Consider the following 16,174-nt stretch of genomic DNA (forward strand, 5'->3'; position numbering starts at 1 on the left):
GCCCGGCATGGCCTCCGCGCGGCCGCCGGGCCGGGCCTGTGCCTCGGCGCCGCCCGCGGGGCTCCGGGCCGGGCCGCCCGCCCTCCCCGCCGCGTCCCCGGAGCCTGCGGGCGGCGCCGAGGCCGAGGAGCGCTCGCTGCAGCACATGCTGCGCGCCATAGCGGAGGAGCGCGGCCGCCTGAGCCTGCGCCGCGAGGTCTGCGGCCTCGGTGAGTGGGCGGCGGGGCCAGCGGGGGCCGGCAGGCGAGGCCGGGGGCCGGCGGGGTCTCGAGCGTCGCCCGGTGCGCCTCCGCGCGGCTCTGCGGGCCGCGTTCCTGCTGTCCGCCTCCTTGCTGTCCACCTCCGTGTGTCTGCACCTGGGTCCCTGCGTGTCCGCCCCGTGTGTCCTTTTCTGCATGTCCATCTCCGTGTCAGTGTGCCTCTGCAAGTCCATCTCAGTGTCTCTGCGTGTCTGTCTCTGCGTGTCCATCTCGGTGTTTCTGGGTGTCCCAATCTGCTCTCCTTCCCTGCATCTAGGTCTTTCCTGTGTCCCTGTGTCTCCATCTCGGTTTTTGGTACCTCGAGTGCTCTGCACCTTTGTGTCCCCCTTCTTTTTCTGCTTCCCAGGTCATTTGATGTCTCCCTCTGTCCATGGGTATGTCTGTCCCATCTCGATTCTTCCTCTTGGTGGTTCTGCAAGTGGCCTTCCTTCTCCAGGAAGTCGTCCTGGGGGCCTCCGTGCTGCTGCAGGGAGTGAGATTTGGGGACACCCTTAGCCCGGCAGGCAGGGCAGTGGACCTCCCCAGCTCACATGGAGGGCCATGTCTCTGGCTTGCTGAGTCTTTGTCTGTACCTGCCTGGCCCTCTCCTCCAGCCACTCTGCCAGGGACCTGTTGGCCTCTGCACCCTGAACCCACTGGCTTGGCTGGTGGATGGGGGATTGCTGCCTCTCTAGGTGGATCTGTTCTAAGAACCCTAGTCATGCATCTGCCGGGTGGTGTGGGTGGGGATGCCTCTTATTGTTTGAAAAAGGGCCTGGGACTGCAGGTGTGGGTGGGGTCTGCTGGCCTGGCTGGGTGTGAGGTCATCCATACTGATGGATTGCGCCCCCCACCCCCAAGCCGGAAGGAGCCCCCTCCCCTGTAGTCTTGGTTTGTCATTTTCTCCATGAAAAGACCCCTCCCTCTCCAGGCAAGGAATGACTTCATTCCACATTGTCAGCAGCCCCTCACCCCACCCCTGCCTGGGCTGGGGATTTCTGAGGGGACAGTAGCCTTTCACATTGTAACAGTGCCCTATGGGTTCACCTTTCTCAGACCCCAGGAGGGGATGCCTCCCCACTGAGGTCAGCAGCAGCAGGGGCCTCAGCAGGCCACGCCCTGGAGGCTGCGAGGAATCCTGTGAAGGCTTTTTGTGGGAGGCAGGCTTAGCACCAGGCTTAGCTTCTCAGGTCCCGGCCCAGTCTGTCCAGCGTGAGTGCTCTTCTTGATAGGGATCGGTGTAGTGGGGGTGACTTCTGAAGTGGGGACAGACAAGAACAGGTTTCAATGGTTTTGTCTCAGAAAAGGTGTCCAGATATGGGAAGATCCTTATTAATTCATTCAGCAAACATTCCCTGAGCACCTACTGTGTGTCAGCCTGGCAGACCCACCTGTCACCTGGCACAGAATGTCTGAACTAGGAGGGGTCTGAAGACCATCTGCTACAGGCCCTCAGCCCTGCAGGTTCAGCCACTCCAAGCAGCCCCTTCCCACTTAAAGCACTGCCCACCGTCGCCTTGACCTGTGAGCATCTCTCCCCTCTTAGATGTTCCCTGCCCCAAGGAGCCTGCAGTACCATCCCTCAAGAACAGGAGTGATGGCACCCAGCATTTACGAGGCTGTTGGTATGTGCAGGTGCTTTGTGCGTGTTCCGACAGTTTCATCCTGACACACTACTTAATGCCTTTGCCAAGTGGAAATATAAGCTCCGTGTCACCCATGAGTAGCCTTCCCAAGGACAGCAGGGAGGAAGTGGCACAGCTCACTGACCCCTGGCTAGTCTGATCCCACAGCCTCCTCCCACCCCACATCCCCAGCCAGGCCTGCTGTGCTTACAGCTCACACCTTTACCTCGCGGTCTCCCCTCCCTGCACCCGCTCCAGCTCCCTCACGTGGGCGCTCCCGTTACCAGCTCCTGAGCTCAGTCCCTGGCGCTCTCACCCCTGGGCTTTTTTGTGTGCTGTTGGCACAGACAGCTGCCCCTGCTCGTTTGCCTCCCGAGCGGCCCCCGTCTTCCTGGAGATCTCAGCTCCAAGCTGCTGCTGGGACCTTCCTGGACCCCGCAGACACTCCTGCTCTGCTGCTGCTCATTCTCTGTGCTGGACGGTCAGGAAGCCGAGGTGTTGTGTGTGTTATAACAACTGTGGCATTGTAAGGGACTGTGGGACTGGCCCCGGAGACAGAGCAAGTGAGCTCCTCAGGGCAGTGTGAGTCTTATCAGTGCTTAACATGAGGCAGGGACAGAGCGAGTGCCCGATAGACACCTGGAGAACAAACACGAGGACTTTTGAACTGGCAAAGGAAGGGTGTGCATGACCAGGAGGTGGAGTCGGACTCTGGGAGGGTCCACCTCTGTAAGTTTCATCTGAGAAATTTGATGTTCCTAGAGAAGAGAGCTTACCAGGGACATATACCAAAGCAGATGTTGGTCCCATCACCTGGAACATGGGAACCCACAACACCTGAGCGCTGCACGTGCACCAGGTGCTCCTTCAGCCTCTCACCTGTGGGGTCAGGATTATGGTTTTGTTCTTATGATTTTAAAATTCTGTTTCTGTTCTTTTCCTTTGGACTGCATTTTCTTATCCTCTCTTTATAGCTGTGACAACCTGGTAGATTTATGAATGGATTTACTCATTCTTTGTGGTACTGGGATTGAACGCAGGGCTTCACCCATGCAAAGCACAAGCTCTGCTGCTGAGGTGCACTTCTGGCCCACTCGAATGAATTTAAATCTCCCAGATTAAAAAAAACAAAACAGTTTGAGTTGTACACGGACCCAGTGCCTTTATTCACTTATTTTTGTGTGGTGCTGAGGATTGAACCTAGTGCCTTTCATGTGCCAGGCAGATGCTCTGCCACTGAGCCCAAATTGCCCAGATTTTGGTGGTGGGGTTTAATGAAGGCTTTGGTCACTCAGAGCTGGTTGTGGCCTCTGAGGCTGTTTGAAGGTGTCCAGGGAGTCTCTGGTGGAGCTGCTGTCATCTCCGAGTCAGTGTCTGTGAGATGGAACAAAGCTACGGGTCCCCACGCCAGGTCACTGCTGGCTCTTAGGATGAAAGGCACTGTGTAGCTAGCTGCTGGCTGACGTGACTCTCATTATGGTGGCCTCTGGTAGAAGTCTTTCTTGAGCACTTGCTTTGTGCCAGGTGGGGCTGACCCCGGTCCCTGCTTGGTGAGAGGGCACCGTCTCTGGGGAGAGAAACCAGGTGTACAGGTGGCTGCTACTGAAGTGAAAACCCCGCCGGAAGCAGCCAGGGCCGTGGCCACGCCCAGCAGGATTTTGATGTTGCTTCCATAGCAAACTTTTAGTTCCGGGTGAAAAATGAGCCCCTCTGGTGGCTGAGGTGCTTTTGTAGGGCTTCAGGGTCTCTGAGTGGGACTGATCCTGTGGTTCAGTGCCCAGGTGTGCAGTGCAGACATTTGAACCAAAGGAGGACAGATCCTGCCTCTTCTCCCAGGACGTGGGCCTCCTCCTGGGCTCTGAACAGTAGCCCAAGCACACCAGGCAGTGTGCGCTCTGGATCTGGCTGGGTGTGAGTCCTGAGAGGTGGGGACTGTTGGAGCCGTCCATGCCTGGCGTTTGGGGCTCACCTCTGTCAGGTGGCATAGGGTCCTCACCTCTTCTGCAGGTCTAAGGAGTGGGGTGTTTTGGTTTGTTGCTTGTTTGTTTTTGGTACTGGGGATTGAACCCAGCATGCTTAACCACTGAGCTATATTTCCCGTCTTTTTATTTTTTTGGGAGAGGGTCTTACTAACTTGCTGAGGCCTCACTAAGTTGCCTAGACTGTCCTTATATTTGGAATCCTCCTGTCTCAGCTGCTGTCTCAGTCGCTGGGATTACTGGTGTGCACCACTGCTCCCAGCAAAGGAGTGTTTTGTGTTCATTCTTTTTTTTTGGTACAGGGGATTGAACTCAGGGGCACTTAACCACTGAGCCACATCCCCAGCTCTTTGTATTTTTTTTACTTAGAGACGGGGATTCAGTCATCCTGTCTTTGCCTCCCCAGTTGCTGGGATTACAGCATGCACTACGGAGCCTAGCCAGGAAATCGACCTTTTTTTTTTGCGGGGGGGGGTACTGGGGATTGAATGCAGGGGCTCTCAACCACTGAGCCACATCCCCATCCCTATTTTGTATTTTATTTAGCGACAGGGCCTCACTGAGTTGCTTAGCAGCTTGATGTTGCTGAGGCTGGCTTTGAACTTGTGATCCTCCTGTCTCAGCCTTCCGAGCTGCTGGGATTACAGGCGTGGGCCACTGCGCCCGGCTGAGTTCATTCTTTTTTTTTTTTTTTTTTTCATAGTTGTAGATGGACAGATTGCCTTTATTTTATTTGTATATGTATTAGTGCCTCACACATGCCAGGCAAGTGCTCTGCCATTGAGCTACAGCCCCAGCCCCTGGCTGCTGTGTTCATTCTTTTTTTTTTTTTCTGTATATATTTTTTTAGGTGGACACAATATCTTTATTTTATTTTTATGTGGTGCTGAAGATGGAACCCAGTGCCTCATGCATGCCAGGCGAGCCGTTACCACTTGAGCCATATCCCCAGCCCTTGTTCATTCTTTATACTTGGAATTAGTTTCTGAGGCAGGTCTCATTATACTCTTTGTCCCGACAGAACATAGCTTGGGAGGGGCTGTACTGTGCCCCCAGCCACAAGGGTAGAAAGTGCTGGGCGCTGCACAGAGCTGCAGGCTGCCCTTTGCTGTCCTCTGAGTGCCAGCTGCCCGGCCACTGATGGGCTGCCTGGCTGAGGAGGATCATGGAAGGCCAGTAGAGTGTGAGCTCCCAGCCAGCTGGAGGGTCCCTGAACAGCGGCTGTGAGACCTGCCTGATATAGGAGCAGAGGCTCCGGTGGCTTAGGTGGCTGGAGGGGTCCCTGAGTGGTTAGACTGGGTGGGGCCCTGTGGGCCTGGTCTCAGGGAATTTTGCAGGTGTGCCTAGTGGGCCAGCCGTCAGCACAGTCTCTGCCTGCCATGGGCCAGCTTCCCTGCACCTGCAGCTGTCCTTAAGTCCTGTTCCTGTGGAGGTAGGCTATGTCATTACCCCATCTGACAGGTGAGGAAGCTGAGCTTTAAGAGGAAAGTAACTCTTCAAGGTCACCGTGCTGGGGGGCAGCAGATCTGGGATTCTAGCCAAGGCCTGTCAGGTGTGACCTGGAGAGGTCTCATGGAATAGGCTGCAGGAAATGGGGGCTGCTTTCCGGGGAGCACTGTCCTGGTTGCACCCACCATGTGCTGGGCCCCAAGAACCCCTTTGAATTGGGACAAGCCCTGTGTGTCCTTGGTAGCTGGGCACAAGTGTGGGTTTGGGGATTCAGCCGGAGCCATGGTGGGAGGGAATGCTGGGGTCCTGAATAAGCACAACAGCCTTTGGACCTCGGTCTAGGGACATGGGATGCATAGGGAAGTGGCAGGTGGCAAGTGAGCTGTGGCAGGCACAGGCGCTCAGCCTGGCCCCGGCAGCCAGATGCAGTCTGCAGCTGTGGCTGTCGCTGTCCAGGATCAGCGCATCTGGCCCAGTGCCTGCACACAGAACCAAGTCCAGACTGCTTGGCCGTCACGGGGATGGGCTCCCTGGGTCTCTTGGGCCTCTAGTGGCCCCAGCCCTGAGGCAGTTGCAGCTGGTTGGGGGCCAGCATGGTGGGGAGGAAGTGTGGCTGTTGGGAGTGGGAGCAGGGCCCCTTTCGGTTCCTGGGTCTATTTTAAGGCCTTGGGTTGCGGCTTCTCGGTTCCTGGGGCTGGTGCAGCTCAGGAGGCTCTCCTGAGGCAGAGACTCTGTGTCCTTCAGGACCCGAGGACTCTGGGCCTTGCACTCTAAAAAGGCAGGGCCACAGCCACAGGACATCTCTGCAGTCTGTGTCGGCCTCAGCCAGCCTGGGACAGTGCTGTGCTGCTCTGCCTGGGTGCGTTTCCCCTTTGGGCCTTCCGCCTTCTGGCAGGGCGGGTGGACCCTGCCCCTGTCACTGGGCAGTGCAGGCGTTGGCTCATCCACTGAGCAGGAGGCTGAGGAAGTGCTCCAAGCCGACTATCCTTAAAAAGTCTTAGGGCTGGGTTGTGGCTTCGTGGTAGAGCGCCTGCATAGCGTGTGTGAGGCACTGGGTTCAGTTCTCAGCCATCACTTAAAAAATAAATGAAATAAAAGTCCATTGACAACTAAACAAAAAATTTAAAAAAGTCTTTGAAACCCAAAGCCATTTTTTTACCAACTAAAAATGTTACATTATAGAACTTGGATAAAGAAGAGAGGGGAGAATGACCCACAGTGCCTGGTGCTCCAGCCTTTTCAGAGCCTTGCTGAGGAATACTTGATATTCTGTGCAGAAAATTTCTTAATCATGCTTTTTCACTTAAAATTCCTAAAACATTTTCATGTTGTTCAAACACCAAACATGATTTAAACTACTACACGGCCGTGGAGTGGATGTACTATGATTTATTTAATTGGTTTCATCTTGTTGGAAGCTTAGTTGGATCCAGTTTTTTGCTGTTTTAATAACTTGTGACAGACCTCATTGTACGTGACGGGCTTCTATATGGTAGTGACCTGCGAGTCCTATTTCTTGGGGGCTGACATCTGTCCCTCACAGTGTGGACAGATGTTTACCAAACTTAAGGAGAAGCTTATTTTTTTGGTACTGGGGATTGAACTCAGGGGTGCTTAACCACCGAGCCGTATCCCCAGCCCTTTTATTTATTTATTTAAAAAAATATTTTATTAGTTGTTGATGGGCCTTTATTTATCTACATGTGGTACTGAAAATTGAACCCAGGGCCTCACCTATGATAGGCAAGTGCTCTACCACTGAGCCACAACCCCAGCCCCCCTTTTTATTTTTTATTTTGAGACTCTGTCTCTCTAAGTTACCAAGGGCCTCACTAAGGCTGGCTTTGAACTCATGACCCTCCTGCCTCAGCCTCCTGAGTTGCTGAGATTGCAGACGTGGCCACTGCGCCACACTAAGGGGAAACGTTTACAAAAGCTGGTACAGAACAGAAAGAAAGGTGACTGCAGACAGAGCGATGAGCTCCCCCACGGTGGCAGAGCTGAGGGGGCCCAGCATTGGGGCCTGGGCGGGGTCTCTGCTCGGTCTGCTCCCCTTGGAGGCCCCTGGGATTTCAGGCTTAACCTGCTTCCACAGGCAGAGGCCTCTGTTCCCAGCCAAGGAGAGGGGAGTCCAGAGCTGAGCCTCTGACCCAGGCAGGCTGGCTCCACCAGTCCCTGCGTCCCATCTGCACTCCATGGCTGGCTGCTGCCCCTCCCACACCTCACGCCTCTTAGCCTTACTCTGGGCCACTAAGTGGGCAGCTTTGTAAATCGTACCCTAGTGAATGCTCAGCCCCGGGGAGGTAGGTGCTTAGCCGTGGTTTACAGGAGAGCCGAGTGGTGCTGCTGCTTGACTTTCTGAGGAGGGCCAGGTTCACTGCCCAGTCCCTAAGCCCCGCTGTGGGTGGAGGCTGCGGGGTGGAGGCTGGTGTCTTGCTCATCCCAGGGGCTGGGCTGTCCTCCCAGGTTCTGGAGAGGTAGAGACAGCAAGTGCCCCAGAGCTGTCTGAAACCTGACTTTGAAGACTCTTCAGGCCTGTTCTGACCAGACGTGATCTCCCCAAGGCCCCGGATGTCCCTCCTCTAGGCCTGCCAAGGGTGCTCGCTGTGCTGCTCTTGACCCCAGGACTGTGCTTGCTGGGTTCACTCACAGCCCGAGCCCCAGCTCCCTGGCCAGCCTGCGTGCCTTGGTGTACCCACTTGGTGCCGTACCTCTTGCTTCCACGTCTGGGCCACACTCGCTGCCCCCGTGTCAGGGCACCTTCGCCAAGGATGACCAGGAACTTTAGAACTAGGATTCCCACTCCTTTGCCCACCTGGACATCGAGTTAGATCCTCTGGGGGCCCTGAGTCTGTGGTGGTAATGTGTTCCCTTCATGACTGGGGCATCAGCCAGGGTCAGTGGCCACTGACCTGTCCAGTTACCACCCCTTGCCCCATTTTATAGATGGACACCAAAGCTCATATAACTGGGAGGGAGCTGGCTGTCACACCTCCCCCAATGCAGTCACCCCTGCCGTCCTGTAGCGAGTGACATGGCTTAACTCCCAGCCAGGGCTCACGGATCCACTGGGGCCAGCTGACTGCATCCCAGCAGCATGGACCTCAGTGTCCTCACCCTAGTGTTTGGCAGGAGTGGGTGGCCAGGTCCTGCTCTGCAGAGGTGGGCCTCCCACCCAGAGGCCTCCGCCCGTAGGAAGACAGGTTCCTGTGGGGTACAGATTAATTGCTCCGCCCATCATGTGGGGAGGCAGTAGCCAGCCTGCCTGACTGTCTTGTCCTGGGAGGCCTGATGGGACCTTGCCCCACCTGGGGGCACAGGGTGACCTTGGCAACTTGCTCCTCATCTCCTCCTTTTGGCTCATGCAGCAGAATGCCCTCTGGACTCCGGTCCGTCCTGGAGGAGCGGGAGAGAGCTGGAAAGCATCTCAGAATGTCCTTAGTAGGGACGTGTAGGGAGGCTCCAAGGGGACCCTGACTGGCACAAAAGGATGTCCCGAGCCATGTTCCTGCCTTGACCCCTCCTTCCTGCAGCCCCCTGCACAGGTGGAGCTTCTGGAACTCACTGCAGCCTAGGGGCAGGCTGGAGACAGGTTTCAAGGGTTCCCCTCCCGGAGCTGGACTGTGGCGGTGTCCGCTGATGGTCCTCAGGACCTGCAGACAGGGGTTCTGGAGCCCAGGGCTCATGTGGGTTCACAGGGTTGGGGCACCAGCTGGTGGAGGACCCTTTGTGCAGTCCAGGCTTGGAGAAGAGAGACTCACCCTGGGGGACCCGCTCCTTTTATCTGGCAGGATGTGAGACAAACACCAGCTTGCTTGAGTTTTTAAAATGATCTTTCTCCCATCGAATGCCCAGTGTACACCTGAGGGATGTCTGTGACCATGAAAAGGAGGCGTGTCTTTGTTTCCTTCACTTGTGGTGGAAGTTCCGATGCTGTCAGTATGAAAACCATTTGGATGTGCTCTGACTGTTGCAAAGTGATTTTCCTGCGTGGGACATAGCTGTGGACAGAGAGGAAGAAAAGCAGAATACCAAACGTGTGTGTGTGTGTGTGTGTGTGTGTGTGTGTGTGTGTGTGTGTGTGTGGTAAGCATGGATTTCCCATATAAATAGAGGGAAAACCCCAGCTTGTACAAAGTGCTGTCTTCTCTGCACTCTCATTTGTCCTCATGGCAGAGTGCAGGGTGCTGGCCCACTTCACAGGGGACAGAGGCTTAGGAGAAGGAGGTCCTGAGTTGGGGCCCTGACCGTGGCTTCCAGTTTTTTCTAAAACATGGCTACACAGGCACCTTTGCAACAACCCCCTCACAAGATCTTTGTGTGCTGCTGTCTCACCTCTGTGGCTTCTGCCCATTGCACGTTCTCCTTCAGTGTCCCTGGTCACTGTTGCCTGTCTCATGGGTCCAAAGGCCCTAGCCTGAAGGTGCACTGCTAAGTTAGAGCTGGCCCTGCCTCCAGGAGCCTGCAGCTTACTGGAGAGGGCAGTACAGGTTGGTAGAGGGTGCTTATTCAGTGTGTCCTGTCCACATCTTAAGACCTACGCAGACACTCCCCAGACCTCCAGCCCCCATTGCCAATGTAGGAGACAAACAGTGTTGCTTCTTCCCATCCTGAGATCGCGGCTCAGGTCCCAGCAACACGAGGCAGATTCATAAGAGAAGAGCATGTGTGTAGAACTTAGTCTAAGTTCTACACACATGGAGCCTTCGCAAGGAAATGAAACCTGGAAGGATGGAGTGATCCTGTTTTTTTGGTAGATTGAACCCAGGGGGCTCTACCACTGAGCTGCACTGCCATCTTTTTGTTTACTTTTTAAATTTTGAGACAGGATCACTTTGTTGCTGAGACTGGCCTGGGACTTGGAATCCCAATCAGCCTCCTGGATATGGGGCGGCAGGCGTGCACCACTGCGCCCAGCTTGACCCTGTGACTTTCACTGCTAGGAGTGGTGGGGAGGCGGGCCGCCACGGAGAACTGTGCTTGGATAAAGAGGTCCGTGTGCTCTAATGCTGCTAAACTGCCGGCTCTCCCCAGGGCCTGGCCGGTCTTCTCTGTCCGTGTCTGTGAAGATAGGGACGCTCCTTTCTTCTGGGTTTAGGGAGTCACCTCTTGGGTGAGGGTCTTTGACCTGCTTCAGGGAAGGTCAGAGCATCTTTCCTAGTTGTGTGCCTGCTTCAGGGGAAGAGGGTGAGGGAGGCCATAGTGTGTCCTGAACCCTGTCACCAACTGCTTTGGACATCTGTCCCCACCTGAAGTATCCACTGGTTCCTCCCACTCAGCCTGCTCCAGGTGACTTACTGCTCGGCCCCCGGCTTGCTGCCCTCCTCTCCCCTGTGCCCAGCCACGGCCAGCCCCACCTGCGCGGTCCCCAGACAGTGGCTGCTCTTGACTGTCACCCCTGTTGTTCACACCTTCGGTGACCTCTGAATGCCCACACAGCAGAAAGTCCAAGGCGCTTCCAGCCGGAGCCGCAGCGACACGGCTCTTGGCTTCCCGAGGCCCCTGCCCTGCTGTCCCGTGTCTGAAGTTGCCGTCCTTGCCCTGTCAGGGGACCTCGCTCTCACCTCGCGGGCCCTCCTCTGTCCCTGTGGCCTTTTCCTGACATGCGCTGGAGTTGGCTCCCGCCCTCTTTGCAGGATCCCTGCTGCCCGTTTTGTGTGGCATGGACCCCTTGCTCACCACCTGGGCTCCCCTTCAGGGCAGGTTGGTACTGGCTGTGGGCCTGTGTGGAGTGGGTGATGCCCAAGACAGCCCCACAGGGCAGAGGAAGCTGCCATGGGCATGCCAGGCGGTGGGCTGGTGGAGGGGCTCCGCTGAGTGGGGAGAGTGGTCAAGTCTTTGGGAGGTGGCCCTTGAGTGGGGCCTTCCCACAAGGACCCACCTGAGCAGGGCAAGAGAAAGGTCTGAAATTCATTTGCTGTGCTACTTTGGGGAAATCACTGCAGCTCTCTGGGCTGAGTAGAACTGATCACTGCTCTTTCTCTCCCCAGGAGGCAGTGAGGGGCAGACCTAGAGCCCGCGGGCACCACAGGAGCTGCCTGTGACAGCAGGCCTGTGGGGGAGGCCCTTTCCCCAGCTCTGGGTATCCTCTTATGCCAACGCTGTCAGTGTCAGCAGTTGACGTGGGTCACTGCTTCCGGCCCGGGCTCAGGGACACCTGCTTAACTGCTTAAAATGGTGCCACGTGCTTAAAGCACCCTTGGCAATCAGGGCCAGTTGCTCAGGTGGTCAGTGCCACATGCGTGTCTAGGTTCAGAGACAAGGGAGACGAGGGGAGGAAGGACGCTGGCCCACGGCATGGAGCTAAGACCTGCTGTCCCTTCTGTGAAGAGCTGTGGCTCCGCCTCGGGCCCCACTGTCCGCAGGTCCGCCTTGTAGACCCAGGGGAAGAGGGCTGCCCCCGTGCCAGGAAGGGGGCTGGGGAGCAGGAGTCCCCCTGCAGCAGGCCCTCGCGGAGGTCACCTTCCTCCAGGCTGTGGCGGGAGGCTCTGCGCCGGGATCCTCACCTGAGCCCCAGACAGCCAACGCTTTCCCAGAGCCTCCTCCCCGTGCCCAGGTGCGTGGGCAGCACACCACACCTCTTCCTGTGGGCACCCTGAGTTGGGGGTCACCCTGCAGGCACACGGAGCCAGTGAGACTTGGGAGGAGCTCTGGTTCGGGGTAACACAGCAACAGTGGGTGTGGGACCCAGTTCCCTTGGCCTGGCTTGCACTCGACAGGTGCATTTCTCCAGGAAGAGGTGTGGCCGCCCTTCCTGCTGTGTGGCCGGTCTTGGTCCAGTGCACCAGGAGGACCAGCCCCTGGTGTCCAGCAGGGGAGGCTGTGGAGTGAGGCTGAGGGGTAGAGGATCTGGGCTCGGGGATCGAGCCAGGGACTAAGGCACCGAGGTCCAGGGGCTAGCTCGAGAAGGGCCACCTGGTGCTGAGGTGGGACTGCGTGCCTCTGTCGAGCCCAAGAGGGGGTAGGCTAGATGACCTCGAAGTAGGACAGCTGAAGGGTCCCTTGGGTTCTTGGGGTCTGTGTAGGCGCCCTGGGCTCTTACCCCTCAATCTGGAGGCACGTCCTCAGCTTTGCATCTGAGCCCACGGGGAGTGCCCTGTACGTGTTAGCTGGAGCTGGGAACCTGCAGGAGCTAGCGTAGGGCACGTGTGGACGTGACGAGGGCTCATGGCCATGTGGACCAGCCTGGCTCTAGCCCAGAGCTGGTGAGTGCAGGAGGTGGGTGCGCTCCCCAGCAGGTGCAGAGCTCCTGGGCCTGGGTGCCCCCTGCCCTCTGTGCTACCTGGGCTGCCTGGTAGCTGGCTGCAGATGTGGGCTCTGGGCTTCCTGGGCGGGTGACTCCCGCGGGCCACGTAGTGCCTGGAGGAAGGGAACAGTGCCAACTGGTCGGCAGTTAGGGAGCTGTGAGCACGTGTCTGCCCGCCAGGGCTCTTGCTGCTGCCCTCTGTCTGGGACAGGTGCCTCTGAGTGTCAGTGTCAGCCCAAGGCAGACTCAGGAGAGCATGTGGCAGCTTGTCAGTCTCAGAGCCAGCCACTTGCCATATCCGAGAGGCAGCAGTTAGCAGTTTGGATCTGGCTGCAGTGGTGGTGAGCTCGTGGTTGGGAGGAGGATGTGGAGCTGCCGACCCGACCCAGGAGCTGTGCTCAGGAAAGGCTGAGCGGGCTGCGGGCCGGCTGGGCAGCCAGGTGGCGGGTGCAGGGTGGTGCTGAGTGTCCAGGAGGTTTTGCAGGCACTGCTACTAAGGAGGGAGTACAGAGTCCACTCTGTGGACACTGTGACTGGTGACTGCCCATGACTGCCCTGGTAGAAGCCCTGCCGCCTGAAAGGGATCTTGAGGTCCTTGGGGACTCGCTGGGCAGCCTGGCCTCCAGCTGGGTTTTCTTAGCAGTGGAGTGGGTCAGTGGGGAATGGGTCAGCAGGGCGGTCACAGTGCTGCACCGGAGTTGAGAGTGAGGCTGCTGCTCACCTGCCGCAGTGAGTCAGGCTTCCCAAGTGCCCTGAACCTACAGTCCCAACTTTGTTCCACATCCGCTGGCTTCCTGTTGCAGGCTTCCCTGTGCTGGGGACCAGGACACCCTGTTCAGCAAGCTGAAAGGACCCTGACGGACAGGTTGGAGGGCAGCTGCAGGTTATGGGCTGGGCCTGTCATCACACAGGGGACTCAAGCCTGGGCCTGCTTCCTCCTCAGAGGAGTGAAGGTCACAAGGGGCAAGGAAGCCCTGGGTGGGCGCTCACAAGGGAGCAGATGCTTGGGGACAGGGAGCCGATGGCACACTTGCAGGGCACAGTTGCTTAGAGAAGCCTGGCATGGGGTGGGTGGTGGGAAGGCTCCTGCCAGTGTCAGCTGACCCCCAAAGGCTGTGCCAGACAGAGGCCTGCTGGGCATTTGGTCGGGGAGGAGGGACCCAGGCTGGCTTCAGCCTCAGCAGACCTGGGGGTTTTAATTTTATTATTATTATTAGTTGTCCGCAGGCAGGGTTTTGAGGCCTGTCTGCCTCCTTGCGTCATTGAAAGCCCTTGGGCCAGGCCCTCGGGATTGCTCACATGGGGACCCGACTGACCAGTTCTTCCTCCAAAGGCCTCAGCAAGCCAGCCTGGCCCCTCTGTGGGCAGCTCCTTTGTCTTTTGTGCCACAGGGAGGGAGGGGTCCCTGAGCAGGAGAGGCACAGCTGATGAAGGGCTCATTGAGGGGCCACAGAGGCCTATTCATCCTGCTCGGCCGTGGCAGCGTGGGGAAGTTCTGCCTTGCACTCGTCCCCAGAGATCAGCTGACTCCCCACCTTGGGAGTGGCCAGAGTTGGACAGTCTGCAGCCAGGCACGTGCACTCCCAGGGGCCCTTCACCCAGGCGTTTGCAGGCCACAACAGAGACACCGCACCAGACCTCTCAGGTTCCCCAAGCCACAGACCTCGCCAAGAGGTCTTCGAGTTCCTCCAGCTCTGGTTCTTACACGTCCTTGCTCCGGGGCTTTTTGTCCTATCCTCTCCTGGTCTGGCATTCCTGCAGGTGGACCTTGAATGCTGACCTGTCCCTGTCCTGCATTTGCGTCTCTGCTGAGCTTCGCTCCTGGAGCCGCTGGCCTCCTGCTCTGGCTGCACCGCTTAGTGGTGAACATGCTCCAGGGGAGTTCTGGGAGGACAGAGCTTCTGCCCGGCCTCCTCACCCTCACCCTAGCCCTAACCCTGCCAGCAGCTGTGGGAGTGCTGGGCTCAGGGTCCAGCTGGAGCCACTGTGTCCCCAGGCGGCCTCCCACTTCTGCAGTGTAGACCTGTGGGACCAAGAAGGAAGTTTGGCATGGCGTCTGCACAGGGAAGGTGTGAGTCTGTGCTGCAGGTTATCTGGAACCAGGAGAGAGGTGGGCCTGCCACTCACATGAACCACGGGGCCTATGACACGCCCCGCTCAGTCTCAGTTCCATGCATTGCCACCACTGCCCAAGCAGTTTTCCAGTTAGCTACATGGTTATTAGATGCAGCTAACAGCTTGATCTTTTGGTTACCTTTGGAATAGGTAAATGTGCCAAGGCACAGAATTCAAAAGGTGTAAGAAAACTCAAAATAAGAAAACCAAGTCTCCTGTCTCCCTGGTTCTGTCTCCACAGGCAGCAATGATGCTAAGGATGCCTGAAATGCTACCCTGGGTTGGGGGGGCTTTGGGGTATCAGCTGATTTAAACTCTGGGCTGCTCCAGAGTCGGGGACCACTGTGACCACCAGTTTGCCGGTCAGGACATGGTGTCAGGACTGTATCGGCCCTAGCAGCAGCCAGACCTGCAGGGGCCCGAGGTGCCCGCAGGCTGCCCCAGCTCTCTCCAGCCTCCAGTCCCACCTTCCAGGCCTGCCTGGTGCATCACTTGCGCTTATGTCATTTTCTTTAAAGGCCTCTAATATTGGTCTGCCCCACTTTCTTGTGTGTGAGGGCAGGGGGTGGGTGGGCTGGCATGAAGCTAGGGCCTCATGCACCCTGGGCAAGGGCTCCACCACTGAGTGTCAGCCAGCCCTGAGCATCTGATGTGTGCCCACTGTCCCCATAGATGTTTTACCAGTGAATGTCCCCATTGCAGGACAGGATGTCCCTGGTCCTACTTGAGACCTGTCAGGCAGTCTTGTCTTTGCAGATCCGACAGGTAGACGACACAGGGTGCAGTTCACGTGTCTGTGTGAAGGTGAGCTGCTTTTCATGTTGTGAAGGCCAGTGTCCACTGTTTTCTTATGCAGTGCACAGAACTCCGATTGTGTTAAGGGTGGCCCTTGTTCAGGAGCCACTTCTCTGCCAGCGTGGGGTTGGTTTTTGCTTGCTGTGCCGAGGCGTGTGGAGGTACATGTGTCTTCTTCCCCTGTAGGGACTAGTTTTTATGTAGTTTGGTTTATTGTTCTTTTTTTTTCTTTTTCATATTTTTATTGGTGCATAATAATGGTGTGTTTGTTGTTGCATATTTGTAATTTTATTTTTTATTTGCCATATTTTTAATTTGCCATTCTTTTGTGTTCTACTTCGAAAGGCTTTTCCTTCTCTGAAAAAATTAAAAATTCATGTTTTCTCTTTTTTCCTTTCCTGTTGAAAGTTTTGATCTTGGCTTCCTGAGAAGCTGTGCTGTGTCCTGCCCGGATCCATCCACTCGTGTGCTGGCCACCGTGCTTTCCTCCGTCCCTCAGCCCGTCTTGTGTGCTACTTCGGGTTAGGAACATTTACTGTTTCCTGAAGACCCTGTGGTAGGAACTGAGCCCACAGCAGTGAGCGCAACAGCCCACGGGGAAAAACACCGAGGCCCGCGCCACAGGTCCAGCCGGGCGTTCCGAGGCCCTGGCCTAGGTGGCAGGTCTTGGCACTGTGGCCCAGGACAGTCTCAGCTCTTGCCCTTTTTTCCTTTGTGGTATGGGCA

The 16,174-nt window shown here is 56.8% G+C and overlaps 1 protein-coding gene across 5 annotated transcripts in view; it reads left to right on the forward strand.

Moving 5' to 3' along the window:
* The first annotated feature begins 51 nt into the window (after positions 1 to 51).
* The window catches only part of Kiaa0930 (KIAA0930 ortholog), a 54,182-nt gene continuing 38,059 nt past the window's right edge, over positions 52 to 16,174 (forward strand). For 4 of the 5 annotated variants that reach the window (XR_013440156.1, XM_078052554.1, XM_078052555.1 and 1 more), the window contains exon 1: positions 53 to 209. Coding sequence is in view for 3 of the 5 variants with exons in the window: in XM_078052554.1 (XP_077908680.1) it covers positions 146 to 209 (64 nt within the window). In the remaining 2 variants the exon portion in view is untranslated. Of the gene's footprint in view, positions 210 to 16,174 lie in introns of all 5 variants that reach the window. The other variant, XR_013440157.1, reaches the window with a different exon arrangement.

Source organism: Ictidomys tridecemlineatus, chromosome 6 (assembly GCF_052094955.1).
Source record: "Ictidomys tridecemlineatus isolate mIctTri1 chromosome 6, mIctTri1.hap1, whole genome shotgun sequence".
NCBI classification, from domain to species: Eukaryota; Metazoa; Chordata; class Mammalia; order Rodentia; family Sciuridae; genus Ictidomys; species Ictidomys tridecemlineatus.